Raw genomic sequence first — 23,203 nt, 5'->3', positions numbered from 1 at the left:
AGAATGTAAGCTCTTGAGATCAGGATGTGTAGGCTTATCGAAAACTACTTGGCTGTTCTGGGAAAAGTCTTCACTACTTTACCACTAGATGGAAACCTTGTATCTAATTATGTGATACAAGGATAGTAGAATGATAGTACTTGATTCCCAATATGATACAAATGGCTAAATCCAGTACACAAAGGCAAACATGGACCACACAAGGATTTCAACAAAGTACATCAAAACCCATATTTTATTTTAAGTATAGCAATACAATGTACATATTAAATAACGCTATAATAGAATGCTTTGTAGTAGCTATCAACAAAAAAAAGAAGTTTTTTTCTCCCATTTTCTTTTCTTATTTCAGGTTACAAAAGAGGAAGCAACGCCACCCCCCCCCCCCCTTCAAAATGGTCAATGGGATGAAATTATTCAGTGACTTACTAGATCTATTCTATTGCACACTCTGACAACAGAAACATGAACATGAAAACAAAAAAAAAGTAATAACGATAATATCACAATCACTGCCTTAAAAGTGAATGGGAGGCGTGGAATTGTATTGCAATGTGATGACGGCCACTAACTCAATGCACAAAGACTTGGTTTCCACGTTTCACCACAAAAGCAATGCAACGAAGGAGTTGAACTGAGAAAAAAGAAAAATAGCTTTATATGAAAATATAAAATTCTATGATTATATACCATAGATACAAAGTTTCCAGAAAATGGTTGGTAATAGAAGCAACAAAATATGTACATTGTTTTCATGATCCACTAGTGTTTGTGTTTTGCAACACATTAACACACCTGACAGTGGACACTAAGCTCAGTGATGGAACAAGCAAAACTGAATGAATGAAAAACAGCTAGTGCTTAACAATGCAAAATGCCTTCAGTGACAAAGGGACAAAAGTCAGCTGTTTACCCCAAATGTTGGAGTTATTAATTCAATAGCCCTCCTTGGAAGGAGATGAAAGATGACGGGTACACCAAAAGAAGGAATTAATGCATCTCTACTTTATTATTCCACTAATTGAGTCGGAACTGAGATATCATAAAATTGCAATGATCTCCCCCTGTAGCAAAGGGAATTTCTAAACGAACACATGTTATGATGAGTTTATGCAGAAAGTCCAGCATGTAAACTAAAAGATGCCAAATGAAGCAGAAGAAACGCACACATCATCACTCACTCAGTCAACAGCCCACACATTACTGACAAAGGAAATCAGACACAAATGAAATAAGCTCTCCCTCTCTCTATTATTTCTCTTGATGGAAATTAGTATAAGTCTTTGGTAAAAGTTACAAATCATAGGTATCCTCTATGTTTTGTTGTGATAATCAAACACAAAATATTCTAATAGCATGGTCATTGTGCTGTTTAATTCATTCACATTTTTCTTTTAAATGCAAATCACAGGTGGTCTCTCTTTCCTTCAGATAACTAAGGGAGGTATTTAAAAAAAAGTGATTCTGTCAGGAAATGAAGGGGTGGTGGTGGGAGTACAACTAAAACAGGGTCAATGAGTTCATGTGAATCCCTCTAGGACTCCAGTAAAACTGTCCTTGAACCACAGTAAAACTGTCCCTTGCTTAGGCCACTAAGTTCCCACCTGACTGAATCTGGAGCAAAACCATACGACGGTCATAGCATACAATCATACCACACACAAGCAGAGTCAAGCAACGGTGAGGATTAGAAACTATATACACAAGGCCGTGTGACGTGGGAGCATACCTGCTTCAGGATGGACCGGGGAGATTATAAACTTCCCTTCACCCAAATAATCAATTCAACAGGCAGGACGCAGAGAATGGCAAACGGCTGTATCACGAGTATCCATTTTCTCAACGAAGTTTCCACTCACACAAGGGCATCATCATTTATTAATTTAACTAACTTCTATGACTCTGCGTTGACTATTAGCAGCAAGAAGCGAAAAACAACTGAGCCAGAAGGGGGTGTAAGTGTGCAGAAAATCAACACTGGCATTGACTAAGAGTGGTAAACTGTTGGATCAAGTGGGACTCAGAGGCAGGTCATGACATCGGACATCTACAAAATCACAAGTTATAATGATAAGGATATTCATATATGTGTACATATATCTCTATATATATATTCAAAAGCATAATATGAATCCTACAACAAAAACAATACAAGTTCACAGTAGCTGTTATAATATCACCTTCAGTATTCAAATATGGGTTTGAATTGCTAATAAGATGCATAATGAAGAAAAGGTGATACAAACAAAAGAAGAACAAACAAACAGAACCAATGACCCTATTGGCTGTAGGTGTGATTGAAACCAGACTGTTGAGTCTGGCAGCAAATGAGTGACATATGAGCCATATGGGTGAGCAGAGGAGAGAAGAAGAGAGGTGGGGAGAGGAGAAGAGGTCTACTGTCGCGAAACCAGGTTGAAAGGGTTATTGATATGAACAGGAAGTTATGTCACTCTCACTCCTCTTCCTTATATGAGCCAGTAGGGAGCAAACGGAGCAGTGAGGGTTTTGCCATGGGATGTTGAAATCAGAGCTTAAGTGTAGTAGAACAGAGTCCATCAGCTTAGTATAGGCAGTAACACTGACATTATAGTGCAAACAAGAAAGACAGAAGTGTGTTTCGTTGTTGTGAACTCAAAAATGCAGCTGCAAACGTTCAGTAGGATAACATTAAGACGTAAAATGGCAAAAAATAAATATCAAAAACTTTTTATCAGTGTAAAAAAGTAATCAGGTTATTCATTTAACCAAGAGTCTGGCAAAAAAAGGCCTCAAAGTATTGTCTTATAGTCAGTTTTACAAAGTAAGTGCCTCTCTCTCTGCGAGGGCCTGGGGCCACTCAGGCCTGGTGGGTGGGGTCCTTCAGACGAGGGACTCCATGCTCTCTGCCTGGTCTGACTCATCCGACATGGCCATGGTACCGTTTCTGTCCAGCGACCATAAGCCATTCTCCTTGGAGCTGATCAGACTGAGCATAGCTTTATAAAGGTACTGGTACTGATCCTGTGGAGGGAGAGGGAAATGCTGTAAGGAAGGGTGCAAACTCCAAAAATGCAATCATGTAGACAATTTGCATCTACACTATATATACAAAAGTATGTGGATGTCAGCACAAGAACTGTTCATCAGGAGCTTCATGAATTGGGTTCCATAGCCGAGAAGCCGCACACAAGCTTAAGATCACCACGCTCAATGCCAAGTGTCGGCTGGAGTGGTGTTAAGCTCGCCGCCATTGGAGTCTGGAGCAGTGGAAACGCATTCTCTGGAGTGATGAATCTCGCTTAACCATCTGGCAGTGCAAAGGACGAATCTGGGTTTGGCGGATGCTAACTGCCCGAATGCATAGTGCCAATAGTGTCATCTCAGTGCTAGAGGTGTCACTATAGACCCTGGTTCGATCCCGGGCTGTATCACAACTGGCCATGCTCGGGAGTCCCATAGGGCAGTGCACAATTGGCCCTGCGTCCTCCGGGTTAGGGGAGGGTTTGGCTGGGGTAGGCCGTTACTGTAAATAAGAATTTGTTCTTAACTGACTTGCCTGGTTAAATAAAAATGTTTGGTTCTGTTTTTCATGATTCGGGCTAGGTCCCTTAGTTCCAGTGAAGGGAAATCTTAACGCTACAGCATACAATGACATTCTAGATTATTATGTGCTTCCAACTTTGTGGTAACAGTTTGGGGAAGGCCCTTTCCTGTTTCAGCATGACAACGCCCCCGTGCACAAAGCAAGTCCATACAGAAATAGTTTGTCAGGACCTAAACCCCATCGAATACCTTTGGGATGAATTGGAACGCCAACTGTGAGCTAGGCCTAATCGTCCAAAATCAGTGCCCGACCTCACTAATTCTCTTGTGGATGAATGGAAGCAAGTCCCTGCAGCAATGCTTTCCCAGAAGAGTGGAGGCTGTTACAGCAGGAAAGTGGAGACCAACTCCATATTAATGCCATTGATTTTGGAATGCGATGTTCGACGAGCAGGTGTCCACATACTTTTGGCCATTCAGTGCATTTAATCGCTTCCATTTCATAACCATGCTACTAGTCTACTTACTATATCTGTGAATACTCCAGGCCTCATGAGGTTGATCATTTTGGCCACCTGATAGACGCCCACGGCACTCTCACTCTCCAGCTGCTGGGACAGGGTGGTGAGGGCACAAAGCATGCCCGCTGACACTGCTCCGAACCTGGGGGACAGGAGAGGAACACACAGGGTTAACTTCATAAGCCTTTAAACAGGACAGAGACACACGTTCACATAGAAGCATAGGGCCCAGAGAGGAACTGAACGTCGGACTGGAGACTTAAGGAACACTGCAGCAAATGAATTCCATGTGAGACGGCAAGAGGAGTTCAGCCCCTTAGAGAAAGAGGGACGCTCACAATGAAAAGGTTGCTGCTTTTATTAACAGCTTTGTCAAGTGCACTGGAGATACACAGCCTAACAACCATGTCTAACCAGCTAATGAATATGCAGATAATTACTACAGCCGTCTATCCAAAACCTCTTAGGGGGGGGGGATACCATAGTAACGTTACAGAACTGAAATACTCAATTAGTCCCTTTTTTTTCTCTGGGATGAGACAAGCAATCTTCATTATCCTAATGAATAAACATGACTAAAGCGGCATGTCTCGTCGTTCGTCGCCGCTCATGTCTGTCAATATTAAGCGACGTTCATTATTTCTAATTGGATGGCGTATCACCTGGGGGTGGGACTCATTAGAAGTCATTCAATGGCTATGCTTACCAGGTATGCTGTAGATGTGAACGTGTGTGTGTGGGAATAACAAAATGTTCTGTTGAAACAGCTTACAGTATACAATATTCAGTTCGCTTAAAAGCAGAGATGAGTGTTCTCTCTGTCATTAGGAATAGGATGTGACACACTCACTCGTCGTGTACTATGGTGGGTCCGTCTCTGGTCATAGCCTCCTCCTTGATGACATTGATGAGCTCAAAGGTGCTGCTGATGGGAGCGTCAGGGTTGGGCCACTTAGGGCACTGGAAGTGACGCACCTCCAACACATAATCATCCTGGGGAGAGGAACAGAAAGAGAGGAAGGGATAGGTTAGTGTATGTAGGTGTACACACAAAGACGCTCCCACACACACACACACACACACACACACACACACACTCATGGAGGAAAAGACAGTCATACACACAGAGGTAGGTCCATAAACACCCACACATCCACACACCACACCGTACCTGTGTGGCCTCCAGGATGAAGTCATGGATGATGATCTGCTCCTCGTTAGAAAGGCATAGTCTGTCTTTGCTGATAAGTGTGACAGTGAAGGCTTCACAGTTCATGGCCTCCTCTCGACTCGGCCAGTACACAAACTCATCCTCCGCCTAAAGACACACAGCCAAATCAAAAGGGGGGATTAGAAAAGGAAACGGGAGGATTAGTATGAAAAGGAAACGGGGGGATTAGTATGAAAAGGAAACGGGGGATTAGTATGAAAAGGAAACGGGGGGATTAGTATGAAAAGGAAACGGGGGATTAGTATGAAAAGGAAACGGGAGGATTAGTATGAAAAGGAAACGGGAGGATTAGTATGAAAAGGAAACGGGAGGATTAGTATGAAAAGGAAACGGGGGGATTAGTATGAAAAGGAAACGGGGGATTAGTATGAAAAGGAAACGGGGGGATTAGTATGAAAAGGAAACGGGGGGATTAGTATGAGAAGGAAAAGGGAGGATTAGTATGAAAAGGAAAAGGGAGGATTAGTATGAAAAGGAAACGGGAGGATTAGTATGAAAAGGAAAAGGGAGGATTAGTATGAAAAGGAAACGGGAGGATTAGTATGAAAAGGAAAAGGGAGGAGAGGGAAAGTGGGGTTGAGACAAAAATAGAAAAACACGAATGGGTTGAGTGAGACATTTCAGTTTAGTAGAATCACTGAGAGTTTATTCTGAGCAAAGCATTAAGTCCAAAACGAAACAAACTGTTAAAGGGGCGGGAATATGAGTGCAGAGGTGCCCCCAATCAGTGTGTGAAATCACAGAGAGTTTATTAGAGAGACATATGGCTGACTGGAGTGACTGATACAGCTGCTGTCACTTCCAGTCCTCATCACAATGCTTCTCACCCCAAAATGAGTGACTTCCTGTGTGAACACTGGGCCAAGGCTGGAAAAGACAATGCTTAGGGTGCTAAGGCAGCCTTTTAATAGACCAAAGATTAGGCTGATATCTGAACTGTTTTACCTTTAGTCTGTGTGCGTGTGTTTGTGTGTGTGTGTGTGTGTGTGTGTGTGCGTGCGTGCGTGTGCGTACGTGTGCGTACGCGTGTGTGAGACCCACCAGCCCCTGGTTGTCCGGCAGCATGACAATGATCTGTGCGTTGTGGTCCCAGATCATCCGCCAGAAGTCTTTAGTGGTGTGGGGCAGAGGATGCTGGGTAATGATGAACTCATTGCTCCTGTAGTAGCCCTGTGGTGTCACAACAAAGGTCAAGGGTTCAAGCAAGGGTTGTGTTGTGGTTAAGAGGAAAACAGTGCCAGTGTGCCTCAGGCGAAACCTGCCACAGCAGCAGCCTACCACAGCTTAAAGCACCTTACAGCTAGCAGTCCACATTTAGTATTCACAAAAGTCAACAACTCCAAGTCCATTCCTCTCAGTTGACAGCAATCAATGTCTATGAGACAAATGGATTTTATATCAAAATATTTATATTCCTTGTTCAGTTGGTCCAGCCAGGTGTGTGCCTGAGGGACAGTGAATGATTGACAGGGGAGGAACAGGAGGTGGTACTCACCATTATGTAAGATGCGTTAATGTAATCTGTGCCTTTCATACCGGGCAAAGGTGCCAACCCCACCCTCGCTCGCTCCGCTGCCATAGAGACACAGAGAGAACCAATCAGGGCACAGTGATCATAGAGCTATGCAGCAAACATGTTCTTATTGGTTTACAAAGCGAGTGAGTGATTTCTATGAAAAGCAGCCACAGCATACTCACTTAAAATAACTATAGTACGAGCGCGGACCATACACAACCAGTTATGTGACTAATTACTGTCGATGAATGACTTCCTGACCATGAATAGAGACTAGGGTAATCAGAAACAGGACACTGGAAAGCAGCAGTCTAGCCTGGAGCCAGTGCAATAGGTGAATATGGCCGTCAGGGTGTGCATGGATCATATAGTCAAACAAGTTGAGTATTTGACTTACAGGGTACCACCGAAGAGTTGCGGTTCTTCTCTTTGTTGCACTCCTTCTGAGCACTGAAGCACTCCACAAACCTGGCGTTACACTGAGTCACCAACTGCAAACAAGAGAAGAGGTGAGAGGGCAAGAAAGAGGGATAGAGAGATTGATGAAAAGGGGGGGGGGGTTAGATAACAATGATACAGTCAGGGTTGGGGTCAACTCCAGTCAATTCAAGTACACTGAAACTTCAATTTCAATTTTCTTCAATGCTAAACATTCTAGTAAATTCTTACTCAGATAAAATTCAGCTGAAGGAAAAAAATTGTGTTTTCATCTTAACACTCCTGCCAAATGACACAATTACAAACACTGCTAATTCTTTGGAGAGCAGAAATTAACATAGGACTTAACATTTTTGGCATCTAAAAAACAAATAAATATTTTCTCCAAAAAAGGTTCACTTCAAATCCAGCCTTGAGGCTAATTGCATTAATATCACAATGGCTGCCATTGTTTTGCAAGAGCACGCTCAATCTCTCCTGACCCTGGGCCGAATCAAATCACACCATGGAGGAGAATAATGAGAGCCAATTACGATCTGAGCCTGTCGTCAAACCAGGCGACAAACTGGACCCCCCCACTGTGATAGAAGGGTTCACATTGCCCTGGCAACAAGTGCAGTGAGTAGCATTAGTCAAAGAGGGCACCCGGGGAAGAGAAGTACTCTTCCTCTAAATGTATTTCCATTCTAATTACATTTACGTCTCCAGCAGTGGGCCCAGACAGAGATCAAATCAAGACTTTGTGATGCTGAGAGACATCTTTAAGGAGACAGACATGACACCCTGAGATCCCTGGGAAAACAAGGGAATGATGGAGAGGGAAGTGAGAGAATAGAGGGACGATAGAAAACGAGAGGTACGGAGAGAGAGAGAGAGGGGTACAGAGAGAGAGAGAGAGAGAGGGGTACAGAGAGAGAATAGAGGGAGACATAGAGAGTACGATAGAAAACGAGAGGTACGGAGAGAGAGAGGGGTACAGAGAGAGAGAGGGGTACAGAGAGAGAATAGAGGGAGACAGAGAGTACGATAGAAAACGAGAGGTACGGAGAGAGAGAGGGGTACAGAGAGAGAGAGAGGGGTACAGAGAGAGAATAGAGGGAGACATAGAGAGTACGATAGAAAACGAGAGGTACGGAGAGAGAGAGGGGTACAGAGAGAGAAAGAGAGACAGAGAGCGAGATATATGCAGGCAGAAAAAGATAGATTCAGAGAAAACCTGTTTGAGAGAGAAGGAGCATGATAGGCAGAGAGAGAACAAGATCTAGGGTTCAGTAAGACTGAGAAGGAGCATGATAGGCAGAGAGAGAACGAGATCTAGGGTTCAGTAAGACTGAGAAGGAGCATGATAGGCAGAGAGAGAACGAGATCTAGGGTTCAGTAAGACTGAGAATAAGCATGATAGGCAGAGAGAGAACGAGATCTAGGGTTCAGTAAGACTGAGAAGGAGCATGATAGGCAGAGAGAGAACGAGATCTAGGGTTCAGTAAGACTGAGAAGGAGCATGATAGGCAGAGAGAGAACGAGATCTAGGGTTCAGTAAGACTGAGAAGGAGCATGATAGGCAGAGAGAGAACGAGATCTAGGGTTCAGTAAGACTGAGAAGGAGCATGATAGTCAGAGAGAGAACGAGATCTAGGGTTCAGTAAGACTGAGAAGGAGCATGATAGGCAGAGAGAGAACGAGATCTAGGGTTCAGTAAGACTGAGAAGGAGCATGATAGGCAGAGAGAGAACGATATCTAGGGTTCAGTAAGACTGAGAAGGAGCTGATCAGACCTTAAACTGTTTCTCCAGCCGAGTCTTGCCGCCCACCCCAGGTGTAAGGATACTGTTGACATAGCTGTGCAGCTGGCTGGACAACACCTCTGTCTCCTTCCCCATGATGGCCTCAATCAACACATCATGAATGAAGATATACTGCTCCTATAGGCCAAGCAAGATGGAGAGAAGCAACACCAAGTCAGACATGCAGACAGTGGCAGTACAGCTCTTTGTAAAGAAATTATGACAATGGCTATGGTCCTTTGGTCCTGGACAACAGTGGCTATGTGATGCATGCCTGGAGATGGACTGATTCAAACACAGCTGCATAAGACAGATAAGAAAGACATCATTTGCTTTCACACAGATGCTGAAGTGAACAGAATGTCACATAGTGAGTATAGAAGGGTACACACACACACACACACACACACAAACTGGACCCACCTCTGTTTGTACCAGGTAGTTGCGCTGGGTCCGGATGTGTTTGAGGAAGCCCAGGACGTTGACTGTACTTTTGTCCTTGATCTGCTGCAGCATGCTGTCTATGACGATGTAGGTCCCCGTCCGGCCCACACCCGCACTGCACACACACAGGAACACACACATTGGAATAGAGCCCTTCAGGAACATTGACAAAAATGTCAATGACAGCAGCAGACCAATTAATAACTCAGCTGTCTTCAATACCAGTCCATGTCTACTACAGCAATGTTTTCTTCTAGCTGGTTCTTAATTGATCGATTCATGTCATTGGCTGGACAGTGTTTAATCACCTGGTTCCCAAGATCTAAACCAGTTGCTGATGAATGAGGTTCATGGTTATAAACCATCAGACACAGTGACAGTCAAGGTTAGGAGCTGGGTAGAGCTGATCCCGAGTGGCGCAGCGGTCTAAGGCACTCTAAGGGCTTTTTAATCTCAGCCGTGCCAAATCACACTGATTTATTGTCTGAAACACTTATGTACCGAGCTTCAGCACCACAACAGATGTTTTCAGAGGTGAAAAGAAATAACAAACTAAACTCCAGTAAATCATTCAACTGTCTTATATTGCCACTTATGTTTTTGGGCTCATTATTTCTCATAACCTTTATTTTCCTTTTTTGTTCTTCCTCTCTCTCATGCTTGATTAATATTTTAGACAGCAGTTTAAAAAATGTGTATTTTGCTCACTAACACTTATTAAGTCTTCTCTCCTTAAATACTGTTTTCCCATAATAATCCCTGACCAGCACAGTACCTGCAGTGGACCAGCATAGGGCCCATCTCTGGGGTTTGGGAGGCAGAGGACCTCCTGACAAAGGTGAGCACGGGCAGCGTGTACTCAGGGACACCCATGTCAGGCCACTGGGTGTAGTGGTACTGAACCACTGTCCTCTCACTCTGACGCCCCTTAGGATTCCCCTTCTGACCCTGGGCGAGAGGGAGGGAGGAAGAGGGAGGAGGGCGATAGAGAAGTCCCATTGATTAGTATCTTCCACATGATGAGAAGTCGATATCACATTAGTCACTTTTCAAGAACACTGAGACGAGTAGAGCAGGATCACCTGAGAACACAAGTATGGAGACCTGTACTACAGTCACTGACCTTTTTTACTTTCGCATTGCGCACAGTGAAGCGTCGTAGCGTGTAGCAAGCGTGCACTTTGGTGTTCTTTAGTGTGACCACAATGTTTCCATACTCCTCGCTGTTCTCTGTGGGCCAGTACTGGTCACATTTTCTCTGCAGGGACACAACACACAGGGTTAGGACCACTCGTTTCAATGACTCACAAAGAAACCAAAATGTTATTACATGGTTACTAAAAAGTCATTACTATTTTAGTACTGAGAGGAAAGAGATCTATTGATTTGTAGTGCACATACTCTTCCTTTCTCCACCAGGTTGGTGATCATGACGATGATACCAGTGTTCTGTTCCCACACCATCCTCCAGAAGTCCTCGAAGGTGGACTTGAGAGGGCCCTGAGCCGCGATGTAGGCCTTGGGCTTGTTATAGCCCTACCATACGGAGGGAAACATGGTGCAAGGCCATTCAGAACACAAACACTATTCAAAGATACTGCCTTGCTTTGAACTTCAATCGATTACACACACTGTACACGCATGCATGCAATACGCGGTGGGCAAACTAACTCTCACACAAATACACACTTACACGACCAAACCAGATGGCCCATAAGAGATACACACTCACATCAACATAATTTGCATTGATGTAGTCGCTGTGTTTGGAGTCCTTCCCAGCTAAAGGCCGTAGCTTCACCCGACTGTGGTCGTCTGGAGGAGAGAGACAGGGACAGTTTGAAGTGTGTGTGTGTGTGTGTGTGTCACATTCCTAGCACTACATATTCTGACAGTTCTGAAGACACCAGTAGTCTAGACAATGACAGCTGTACTCTGACAAGCAGTAACTGTGTGACATGAAGCATCAGTGCAGTGGTGTGACTGGCTGTCACGGTCCTGTATTGTGGCGTGTGGCGTGCACTACTCACAGGCCACGATGTTGATGTATCTGTTCTTGTGCTTGTTGTCTGGATGGTTGGAGTGCTCCGACGTGATCTTCATGTCCACCGTGCATCGCTGCACCTCCTGTGGGAGCGAGAGAGACACACACAGAGGGTGACATTGTGGTGAAAAGAGAGGTTTTGACATAAATGCCGGCGCTGTGAGTTATGCAGGCATTTCTGGTGACGTCTCCGGAATTTTACGCTGTCAGAATGTGGTGGACACAGTGACAGACACAGGGCAGATGTCTCTCTCTCTCTCTCTCTCTCTCTCTCTCTCTCTCTCTCTCTCTCTCTCTCTCTCTCTCTCTCTCTCTCCTTAAGCAGAAGTTGACATGTTCTCTGCCCTTTAGTTGTGTCACACACTCAGCTAACCATCACGCGATCTTCCCAAACCTCAGCTGCTCTCGTTCCAATTCCAGGAAAACCATAGAGCCACCGACTGAGAAGCTTCGTGTAGCAAATGTATCAACCGTCCTTTAGACTCACGGCAGAAAGCATGCCAATATTGCTCATATTATCTGTGTCTCTATCCCATCAGAAAGCCAGAGAACGCATTAGCATTATGCTCCCTCAGTATCATAGCAACCAGTATATGGAAATGTTTTATAACAAACCAACAACAGTTGTCTGGCCTTCTGGCAGTAATAGGTAACGTTATGGTCGACCAAAGCCCCCAGTTTGGCGTTAGCTCCTCAGTTATTTACAGATCAACAACCTTGTTTTAGCTTTATAGATATCTCTCTCTGCATGGTACAAACATGAATATTCATTTATTCTGGGCGCAGTGGAAGAATTCCGACCCCTCATAAAGGCAGAATAGTATATATATATATATATATATATATATATATATAATGAGGACAGTGAGACGGGGTACATACTGACTGGAAAGCCACTGGTTGATGTGACCACCAGATGGCATGTATACATACAGTACATTACACACACAGTTACACACACACACACACACACACACACGCACACGCACACACACACACACACACACACACACACACACACACACACACACACACACACACACACACACACACACACACACACACACACACACACACACACACACACACACACGGAAACAGCTGCCTACTGGTCCAATTACAGTGTGTATGCCAATGGGGGTGGTGGCATTACAGAATGAGATACTACAAAGTAGAAGATCTCTAGCCAACACCAGGGATAATTCAACCACATTGGACATATGTAAACATTAGAATGACAAGAAGGTTATAGATAACCCCAGAACCCTGTCCGTCTATATGATGTGAAAGGCATAAGGGTACAAAGAGTTATTTTCATGTCCTATGAGACATGATGCAAATGGACACATTTATATTCACCAAAATCCTAAGTCACGTCAGGTAACCAACATGCTGAGACGTCTTCTGAATTTGTTTTACTATACTGTCCCTGTACCTCTATCAGTATGCAGTGTGCATTTCAGCCACCCCACCCCCCCAGCTATCCAAGCCCAGCCAAACCCATTCCCCAGTCTCTCTCCCTGTCTTTACTCATCCTACCCACGTCTCCCTGGGGCCCGGCTGGACAAAGGCACTTGTCAGGGCCCGAAGACCCTCCAGCCAAAGGGGTTTCGCTCCGCTGCCTTCCCCCTTTCTCCTGCCTCCTTCCTGGGGACAAATAAAGAGCCGTGGAGCGCACGGAGCACTCCATTCACCCAGGAGAGCCCCCCCCCCCTTAAACCTTAAAGCTTTCCAAGTGTCCATCACCCCGGCCTGGACAACAAGGGGATGGTGTTGGGAGTGGGGGGAGGAGGTTTTGCTAGCCCCATGAGAAAACTCAGTGCAGAACAGACACACCTTCTTCTGTGGAGGGGGTCACTAAGGAATTCTGAGTGGTTTGCTAAGGGCTGAGAAAGTAAGGTTGGGAGAAGAAGAAGAAGAAGAAGAAGAAGAAGAAGAAGAAGAAGAAGAAGAAGAAGAAGAAGAAGAGAAGAAGAAGAGAAGAAGAAGAGAAGAACAAGAAAATAAGAAGAAGGGAGAAAGAGGGCAGCAGAGATGGTTTCTAAAACCACAGTGATAGAACTAGGAGAGGTAGACTATTAAAAGCACAAATAGCTGCTAGCATGTGATGAAAATTTCCCTCAAAATAATCAAGTTGTAGGACCATAGACTCAGATATTAGAGGTAGGCTATAGTGCTCTGAATGAAACATGACTGTGTCTGTCCTAAAGGCTATCACCCAGGCACAGAGCATTATTGATCCTCCATTCAGCTTTCTGACTCGGATCCAAGCATAACACAAGGTAATTTTTGGTTTAGTGAGTAATGTGACAGACAGAGGTTTCCAGCCTGATCTCTCACTCACTCACTCACTCACTCACTCACTCACTCACTCACTCACTCACCACTCACTCACTCACTCACTCACTCACTCACCACTCACTCACTCACTCACTCACTCAGCCGGCCCAGTCAGGAGACACGTATAAATGAGCTAAAAGGCCTCTCCCAAATTGTCTGCTCCATGACCATTAGCAGCACTATGGAAACCTTAAACGGACCCACACGCACCTACAAACTTATGGACACACATTCTGCCTTCACTCACACGGCAAAACAAACACAACACATTAACATAGCAAGTCACCTGGCTAACTCTACCTCTAACCCACCTGGCTAACTAACTAACCCACCTGGCTAACTCTACCTCTAACCCACCTGGCTAACTAACTAACCCACCTGGCTAACTCTACCTCTAACCCAGCTGGCTAACTAACTAACCCACCTGGCTAACTCTACCTCTAACCCACCTGGCTAACTAACTAACCCACCTGGCTAACTAACTCCAATCCACCTGGATAACTAACTCCAACCCACCTGGATAACTAACTAACCCACCTGGATAACTAACTACCCACCTGGATAACTAACTCCAATCCACCTGGCTAACTAACTAACTAACCCACCTGGCTAACTAACTCCAATCCACCTGGCTAACTAACTCCAATCCACCTGGATAACTAACTCCAACCCACCTGGATAACTAACTAACCCACCTGGATAACTAACTCCAATCCACCTGGATAACTAACTAACCCACCTGGCTAACTAACTCCAATCCACCTGGCTAACTAACTCCAATCCACCTGGCTAACTAACTAACCCACCTGGCTAACTAACTCCAATCCACCTGGCTAACTAACTCCAATCCACCTGGATAACTAACTAACCCACCTGGATAACTAACTCCAATCCACCTGGATAACTAACTAACCCACCTGGATAACTAACTCCAATCCACCTGGATAACTAACTAACCCACCTGGATAACTAACTCCAATCCACCTGGCTAACTAACTAACCCACCTGGATAACTAATCAATCCACCTGGATAACTAACTAACCCACCTGGATAACTAACTCCAATCCACCTGGATAACTAACTAACCCACCTGGATAACTAACTCCAATCCACCTGGATAACTAACTAACCCACCTGGATAACTAACTCCAATCCACCTGGCTAACTAACTAACCCACCTGGATAACTAACTCCAATCCACCTGGCTAACTAACTAACCCACCTGGCTAACTAACTCCAATCCACCTGGATAACTAACTCCAATCCACTAACTAACTAACCCACCTGGCTAACTAACTCCAATCCACCTGGATAACTAACTCCAACCCACCTGGATAACTAACTAACCCACCTGGATAACTAACTAACCCATAACTAACTAACCCACCTGGCTAACTAACTCCAATCCACCTGGCTAACTAACTCCAATCCACCTGGCTAACTAACTAACCCACCTGGATAACTAACTCCAATCCACCTGGATAACTAACTAACCCACCTGGATAACTAACTCCAATCCACCTGGCTAACTAACTCCAATCCACCTGGCTAACTAACTAACCCACCTGGCTAACTAACTCCAATCCACCTGGATAACTAACTCCAACCCACCTGGATAACTAACTAACCCACCTGGATAACTAACTAACCCACCTGGATAACTAACTAACCCACCTGGCTAACTAACTAACTAACCCACCTGGCTAACTAACTAACCCACCTGGCTAACTAACTAACCCACCTGGATAACTAACTAACCCACCTGGATAACCAACTAACCCACCTGGCTAACTAACTAACCCACCTGGCTAACTAACTAACCCACCTGGATAACTAACTAACCCACCTGGATAACTAACTAACCCACCTGGCTAACTAACTAACCCACCTGGCTAACTAACTCCAACCCACCTGGCTAACTAACTCCAATCCACCTGGCTAATTAACTCCAATCCACCTGGCTAACTAACTCCAATCCACCTGGATAACTAACTATTACCCACCTGGATAACTAACTATTACCCACCTGGATAACTAACTCCAATCCACCTGGATAACTAACTATTACCCACCTGGATAACTAACTCCAATCCACCTGGATAACTAACTATTACCCACCTGGATAACTAACTATTACCCACCTGGATAACTAACTCCAACCCACCTGGCTAACTAACTATTACCCACCTGGATAACTAACTAACCCACCTGGCTAACTAACTATTACCCACCTGGATAACTAACTATTACCCACCTGGATAACTAACTCCAACCCACCTGGCTAACTAACTATTACCCACCTGGATAACTAACTCCAACCCACCTGGCTAACTAACTATTACCCACCTGGATAACTAACTAACCCACCTGGCTAACTAACTCCAAACCACCTGGATAACTAACTATTACCCACCTGGATAACTAACTAACCCACCTGGCTAACTAACTCCAACCCACCTGGATAACTAACTATTACCCACCTGGATAACTAACTATTATCCACCTGGATAACTAACTCCAATCCACCTGGATAACTAACTATTACCCACCTGGATAACTAACTCCAATCCACCTGGATAACTAACTATTACCCACCTGGATAACTAACTATTACCCACCTGGATAACTAACTCCAACCCACCTGGCTAACTAACTATTACCCACCTGGATAACTAACTATTACCCACCTGGATAACTAACTCCAACCCACCTGGCTAACTAACTATTACCCACCTGGATAACTAACTCCAACCCACCTGGCTAACTAACTATTACCCACCTGGATAACTAACTAACCCACCTGGCTAACTAACTCCAACCCACCTGGATAACTAACTATTACCCACCTGGATAACTCCAGACTGCTTATAATACAACAGAGAGAGCATTTATTTACCTCAAAGTCATCTGAGAAGCCATGCTGGTTGTTGGAGTAGAGCTCTGAGATATGTTTGATGAACTGCTTGACAGGGATGGCCTCCATGTCATCTGAAAGGTAGACAATACCACACAATTAGACACTTAGTCAGAAACACACAGTCATACACATATAGTTCGAGTTCAGCACACACTTGTGTCTTGGGAAAACATGGGAAAGTTTAGCAGATGAACTGAGTTACATTCCCAAGATATCAACAGGTTTAATGTACACTACAATGTTTATAACAAAACTCTCTACACTATCTCTAGAATCTCTGTAACCTGTAACACCTGTTGAATATATGTATTGCATATCTACAGTTGAAGTCAGAAGTTTACATACACCTTAGCCAAATACATTTAAACTCAGTTTTTTACAATTCAAAATTCCCTGTCATAGGTCAGTTAGGATCACCACTTTATTTTAAGAATGTGAAATGTCAGAACAATAGTAGAGATTTATTTCAGCTTTTATTTCTTTCATCACATCCCCAGTAGGTCAGAAGTTTACATACACTCAATTAGTATTTGGTAGCATTGCCTTTAAACTGTTTAACTTGGGTCAAATGATTCAGATAGCTTTCCACAAATACATTTTGACCAATTCCTCCTGACAGAGCTGGTGTAACTGAGTCAGGCTTGTAGGCCTCCTTGCTTGCACACACTTTTTCAGTTCTGCCCACAAATTATCTATAACATTGAGGTGAGGGATGTGTGATGGCCACTACAATACCTTGACTTCTTTGTCCTTTAGCCATTTTGCCACAAATTTTGAATTTTGTTTGGGGTCATTGTCCATTTGGAAGACCCATTTGCAACCAAGCTTCAACTTCCTGACTGATGTCTTGAGATGTTGATTCAATATATCCATATAATTTCCCTCCCTCATCATGCAATCTATATTGTGAAGTGCACCAGCCCCTCCTGTAGCAAAGCACCCCCACCCATGATGCTGCCACCCCCGTGCTTCACGGTTGGGATGGTGTTCTTCGGCTTGCAAGCCTCCCCCTTTTTCCTCCAAATATAATGATGGTCGTTATGGCCAAACAGTTCTATTTTTGTTTCATCAGACCAGAGGACATTTCTCCAAAAAGTACAATCTTTGTCCCCATGTGCAGTTGCAAACCGTAGTCTGGCTTTTTTATGGTGGTTTTGGAGCAATGGCTTCTTCCTTGCTGAGTGGCCTTTCAAGTTATGTTGATATAGGACTCGTTTTACTGTGGATATAGATACTTTTGTGCAGGTATCCTCCAGGATCTTCACAAGGTCCTTTGCTGTTGTTCTGGGATTGATTTGCACTTTTTCGCACCAAAGTACGTTCATCACTAGGAGACAAAACGCGTCTCCTTCCTGAGCGGTATGGCAGCTGTGTGGTACCATGGTGTTTATACTTGAGTAGTATTGTTTTTACAGATGAACGTGGTACCTGGAAATTGCTCCCAAGGATGAACCAGACTTGTGGAGGTCCACAATTTCTGTTCTGAGGTCTTGGCTGATTTATTTTTATTTTCCCATGATGTCAAGCAAAGAGGCACTGAGTTTGAAGGTAGGCCTTGAAATACATACACAGGTACCCTCCAATTGACTTGAATGATGTCAATTAGCCTATCAGAAGCTTCTAAAATCATGACATCATTTTCTGGAATTTTCCAAGCTGTTTAAAGGCACAGTCAACTTGGTGTATGTAAACTTCTGACCCACTAGAATTGCGATACATTGAATTATAAGTGAAATAATCTGTCTGTAAACAATTTTGGGAAAAATTACTTGTGTCATGCACAAAGTAGATGTCCTAACCGATGTGCCAAAACTACAGTTTGTTAACAAGAAATTTGTGGAGTGGTTGAAAAACAAGTTTTAATGACTTAAACATAAGTGTAAACTTCGGACTTCAACTGTATTTAAAACTTAAGAGACAGAGTGATGCAACACATGCAGGATCAGGAAGCTACATCAAAACGAACAAAGGAGAGTTGAGAGTGATTGCCCTAACCCTAACCCGTCTACTCTTCCACTCACTATGCTATGTTAAATATTTCACCAATACTTCACCAAGACAAATGAAAGAATGGGTTATTAATGTCCATCAGCTTATGTTTCGTATAGGTGAACTAAGTGCACAGCTTTCATCTCAAGCAGAGTCATTAATGATTCACAGTCTCAATCTGGTCCTTGTTTTATCCACTTCTTCACAAAACGGGGTAAAAATAGCGAAAGGGAGATTTCCCAGGGAGTGTGATGGTGGAGAGTAATGAGGGAGATGGAGCTCATCTTAGTGAATGTTCTGTCCTAACTGTGCCTGTGGGAACTTCTCTAAACGCTTGTTTAGTGACACATACGGTAAGCAGGGCTGAAAGAATGTTTCATCCACAGGCACCTAATGGGAACACACACCTAAACACGTGTATGAACACACACACCTACTGTATGCACGCACACACTTACTTACACACACGCACACAAACACAAGTACGTGCGCATGCGCGGGCATGTGCGCACGCACACACACACACACGCGCACACACGCTCACACACACGCACACACACACACACACACACACACACACACACACACACACACACACACACACACACACACACACACACACACACACACACACACACACACACACACACACACACACACACACACACACAGAGCGAATGTTTCATAGAGCCAACTTAAGGGTAATGGCACCCTATACTTTTAGATCTTAGCCCAAATGATAACGGTACATCATAGGACATGCTGTACCCCCCTCTGTGTCCTGCTCATTAGATATTGACATACACACCAGAGATGCCGCTAATCATATCCTTACAGTAGACACAACATATGGAAATACAAGGAGGTTCAAGATGTCAAACAGCTTCCTGAAACAATGTATTAGACATAATTGTCAAAAAATGGTGGCTTTTTAAAATGATAGTTGGATATACGATGGAGTAAAATACTGGGGTGTGTGGTATGTCTCTGGTAGTTAGGTATGTGGTGTGTTTCTCTGCTACTCGTTTTATCATGGTTGAAATCCCCAGAGAGAGAGAGAGAGATGTCAGGGTGGATTAGAGATGTAGTGGGGGGTTTCAGTTGAGACAATTAGCGCCGTGAGGAGCAGGTTAACCATTATGGTCATATATGGCCATCCCCTCACTGTTGACCCACTACACACTGAGTCATGGCAAACACAATATGATTCAGTCTACTGTATTTACAGCTTTATCTGAGAGAATTAACCAGTAATCTGTAGCTTCATTTAAAGAAAAAGTATGCCTATTTCAATCCTCCAAACCCATGAGCAAGACACAAATAACCCACAAACAACCCTCTAATCAACATTAGGCTATTCTAAAGACACTGTGTTACAGTCTAATAAAGCCACATACCTGTTGATAGCTCTTGAGGAGTTACAGTGTAGAGTACTGAAGTAGGTTCTCAAATTTAAGACCCTTTTAAGGAGGAGGAGAGTGCTCTTCTGGTGCCTACTTTATAAGCCTGCCCTGTCCACGTTCTGGGAAGTGCTTTGCCATTGGCTTAAATAGGCACATTGGACACAGCTCTCTCTGCCAACGCCCATTGTGAAGGGCAGTCAGTCAGTCCAAATGGATTTGGACGCTGGGGGAAAATCTTGGATATAAGGGGAGATGTTAGATATGGAAGAGGGGATCTTCGAGGGTCAATCTCCATGCCTCTTAGGTTTGATCCACTGTCTGGACAGAGTGAGAGAGTGAGAGATCCAGCACTCCTCTACCCTCCTCCCCTTCCACCCTCCTTTGGTGCATTTGGGCTAAACCAATGACGACAGGGAACTCTCATCAATCGGTTTAAACGCTAAGTCGAGTGAGTACACATAAACACCTGTACACACTCATCACATCATTATGAAGGAATAGTCTGTCAAGAACAACACAATATTTGGAATAACTATTCACTGACTCTTCAACAGAGCCCATAGAGGTGGCTGGATGTTGAAATAGTGGTCTCAGGTGAGGAGATGGGTCACATGCAGTCTCATATGGTGTCTCTACTGTATGTGAGTGGTGTCTGTACAGGTTGTACATGATTTGTTCCTAGAGTATTCCAGTGAAACCAGAGAGGAGCAGAACTATGTGGGACTCGGCTACTCCCCCTTTACCCTGAGTGTCTATTACACTGAGCACAGTCAGAAAGCAAAAGTTTGGTCATCTTCAGTGCTGGGCGCCATGTTGTTGCCGGTAAGCATTCCATTCATGATTCCTGGAGTACTGTGGGGATAAAAAGGGATGCTCTGATTGGTGCTTACCTGGGATTGGAATGACAGGGATGCTCTCATTGGGCACTACTCTAGGAGAGCTACTGTCTTCCACGTAGAAATGAGCTGTCTGGAAACACCTCCTGAGAGAGAGAGAGAGAGAGAGAGAGAGAGAGAGAGAGAGAGAGAGAGAGAGAGAGAGAGAGAGAGAGTGAGTGAGAGAGAGAGAGAGAGAGAGAGAGAGAGAGAGAGAGAGAGAGAGAGAGAGAGAGAGAGAGAGAGAGAGAGAGAGAGAGAGAGAGAGAGAGAGAGAGAGAGAGAGAGAGAGAGAGAGAGAGAGAGAGAGAGAGAGAGAGAGAGAGAAAGAGACGCACACCGTCAGTGACACGTTAGACCTGTGAATAATGTATCAACAATGACAATGGAAAGGCGGAACAGGATCAAGGTGTACTTTGAACTCCTCCAGAGCAGGCGAACATTAGCGTAAACACACAGTCACACACACACTCTCACAGCTCCCGCACCTCTCAGAGAGGTTGGGTTAAATGCGGAAGACACATTTCAGTTGAAGGCATCAGTTGTACAACTGACTAGGTATCCCCCTTTCCTCGCACACAGTCAGAGTGAAGACTCGTAAAAACACCATGAGAATCCATTTTTTTTCAGTCTAAGCATACTGTGCAGTGTATGTCTGACGTCAAACGATGATCAAGAGGGCAAAGTACACATAGAAACACAATTTATGGAGGTGTGTCTGGAAAGACATCTCGCTCTAGACTAAGTACCAACTTCACGGAAGTGAACTGTACATAAACATATTGCACTGTACGCTTCAGCAAAGAGCTCTAACAGAGATAACAGCTACAATATGGAAACAATGGAAACAGTAAAAAAATAAACTGTTCCTCTCTTTAAACTCCCCAAAGTGAAAGAAAAACTAGCTTTACTTATTTCTTCCTCAATGACACCACTTAAAAAGAGGATACAGGTGAGAACAGGAAAGGGGAGAAATCATCTTCGTAGCAGAGAGGAGGTCAGGTCTGAGCTTGAACCAGAGGCTATATAACAAATACAGCGTAAAGTCACTGTCCGTGTGTGTCTATGGTCCTTTTCCTACCTGTATTTTATGCAGAGTAGATTGCAGAAATGGGTCATCCTAGAGAGTGAAGAAGAGGAGAGACAGAACAGGCTTTGCCAGCAGCGTCTGCATGCTGCTGCTGAACCAGACCAGCGGACGAAGGAGAAGAGAGGAGGAGTAAAGGGAGGAGAGAAGGGGAGGGCTTCCCTGTCTCCTCTGCTCTAACATTTATATTTGAGTCATTTAGCAGACGCTCTTATCTAGAGAAACTTACAGTAATAGTAAGTGCATACATTTTCATACGGGTTTCCCTTCTCTAGACTGGTGCTTACAACCCTGGCGTTGCAAGCACCATGCGCTACCATGTCACACAGGACCACAAACAAGCCGGAAGAGCAGTGGCCTCTCTTTCTCTCTGTCTAGTAAGAGTTCCTGGATCCTTCCCCAGTAATTCTCTTGTGTGTTTATAGTCAGGCTCAGGGTTGGTTGACCTAATCTCAGACCAGTCATTACCAGGTCATTAGTCATTGGCGGGCTTACTGTCCATGGGCAGCCAATGTGGTCCTGGTGGGGGAGGGGTTACATGGCAACATGGGGGTTGAGCCATGAGCTCCACTCCACAATAGGATTAGAATTGCCCAACACTCCCCTCCCATGCCTCAGACACCTGCGACTGCCCAGGAGACCTTGAGCTCAAGCCCCAACCGTTGGTCTGTGTATATGTGTGTGTGTGTATATGAATCGATATTCTATTGTGTCAGATCCCCTGGGCCTCCAGTGTCTGGGGGGGATGTCACCATCCAGACGGCATCTCTGTAATACCAGGAACTTTATTTTATCTCTGACACACACACACACACACACACACACACACACACACACACACACACACACACACACACACACACACACACCACACCACACCACACACACACACACACACACACACACACACACACACACACACACACACACACACAGTCACACACACACACACACACACACACACACACACACACACACACACACACACACACACACACACACACACACACACACACACACACACACACACACACACACACACACCACACCACACACACACACACACACACACACACACACACACACAC

At 44.4% G+C, this 23,203-nt stretch overlaps 1 protein-coding gene across 1 annotated transcript in view; it reads right to left on the bottom strand.

The window, feature by feature from the left end:
- Positions 1–217: 217 nt before the first annotated feature.
- Positions 218–23,203, bottom strand: part of LOC124031417 (receptor-type tyrosine-protein phosphatase gamma-like) — a 306,478-nt gene continuing 283,492 nt past the window's right edge. Inside the window, exons 14-29 of the mRNA XM_046342630.1 lie at positions 21,044–21,135; positions 16,741–16,832; positions 11,490–11,586; positions 11,192–11,274; positions 10,861–10,995; positions 10,583–10,717; positions 10,235–10,407; positions 9,439–9,574; positions 9,007–9,153; positions 7,191–7,284; positions 6,773–6,849; positions 6,319–6,447; positions 5,218–5,364; positions 4,897–5,039; positions 4,053–4,188; positions 218–3,003 (exon numbers count right to left, since the gene is read on the bottom strand). Of these exons, the coding sequence (XP_046198586.1) occupies positions 2,863–3,003; positions 4,053–4,188; positions 4,897–5,039; positions 5,218–5,364; positions 6,319–6,447; positions 6,773–6,849; positions 7,191–7,284; positions 9,007–9,153; positions 9,439–9,574; positions 10,235–10,407; positions 10,583–10,717; positions 10,861–10,995; positions 11,192–11,274; positions 11,490–11,586; positions 16,741–16,832; positions 21,044–21,135 (1,957 nt within the window). The 3' untranslated portion in view covers positions 218–2,862. The remainder of the gene's footprint in view (positions 3,004–4,052; positions 4,189–4,896; positions 5,040–5,217; positions 5,365–6,318; positions 6,448–6,772; positions 6,850–7,190; positions 7,285–9,006; positions 9,154–9,438; positions 9,575–10,234; positions 10,408–10,582; positions 10,718–10,860; positions 10,996–11,191; positions 11,275–11,489; positions 11,587–16,740; positions 16,833–21,043; positions 21,136–23,203) is intronic.

The sequence above is a fragment of the Oncorhynchus gorbuscha genome, linkage group LG03, assembly GCF_021184085.1.
Source record: "Oncorhynchus gorbuscha isolate QuinsamMale2020 ecotype Even-year linkage group LG03, OgorEven_v1.0, whole genome shotgun sequence".
NCBI classification, from domain to species: Eukaryota; Metazoa; Chordata; class Actinopteri; order Salmoniformes; family Salmonidae; genus Oncorhynchus; species Oncorhynchus gorbuscha.
Note: the sequence above shows the minus strand (reverse complement) of the source record. Positions and strands in the feature narration are given on the sequence as shown.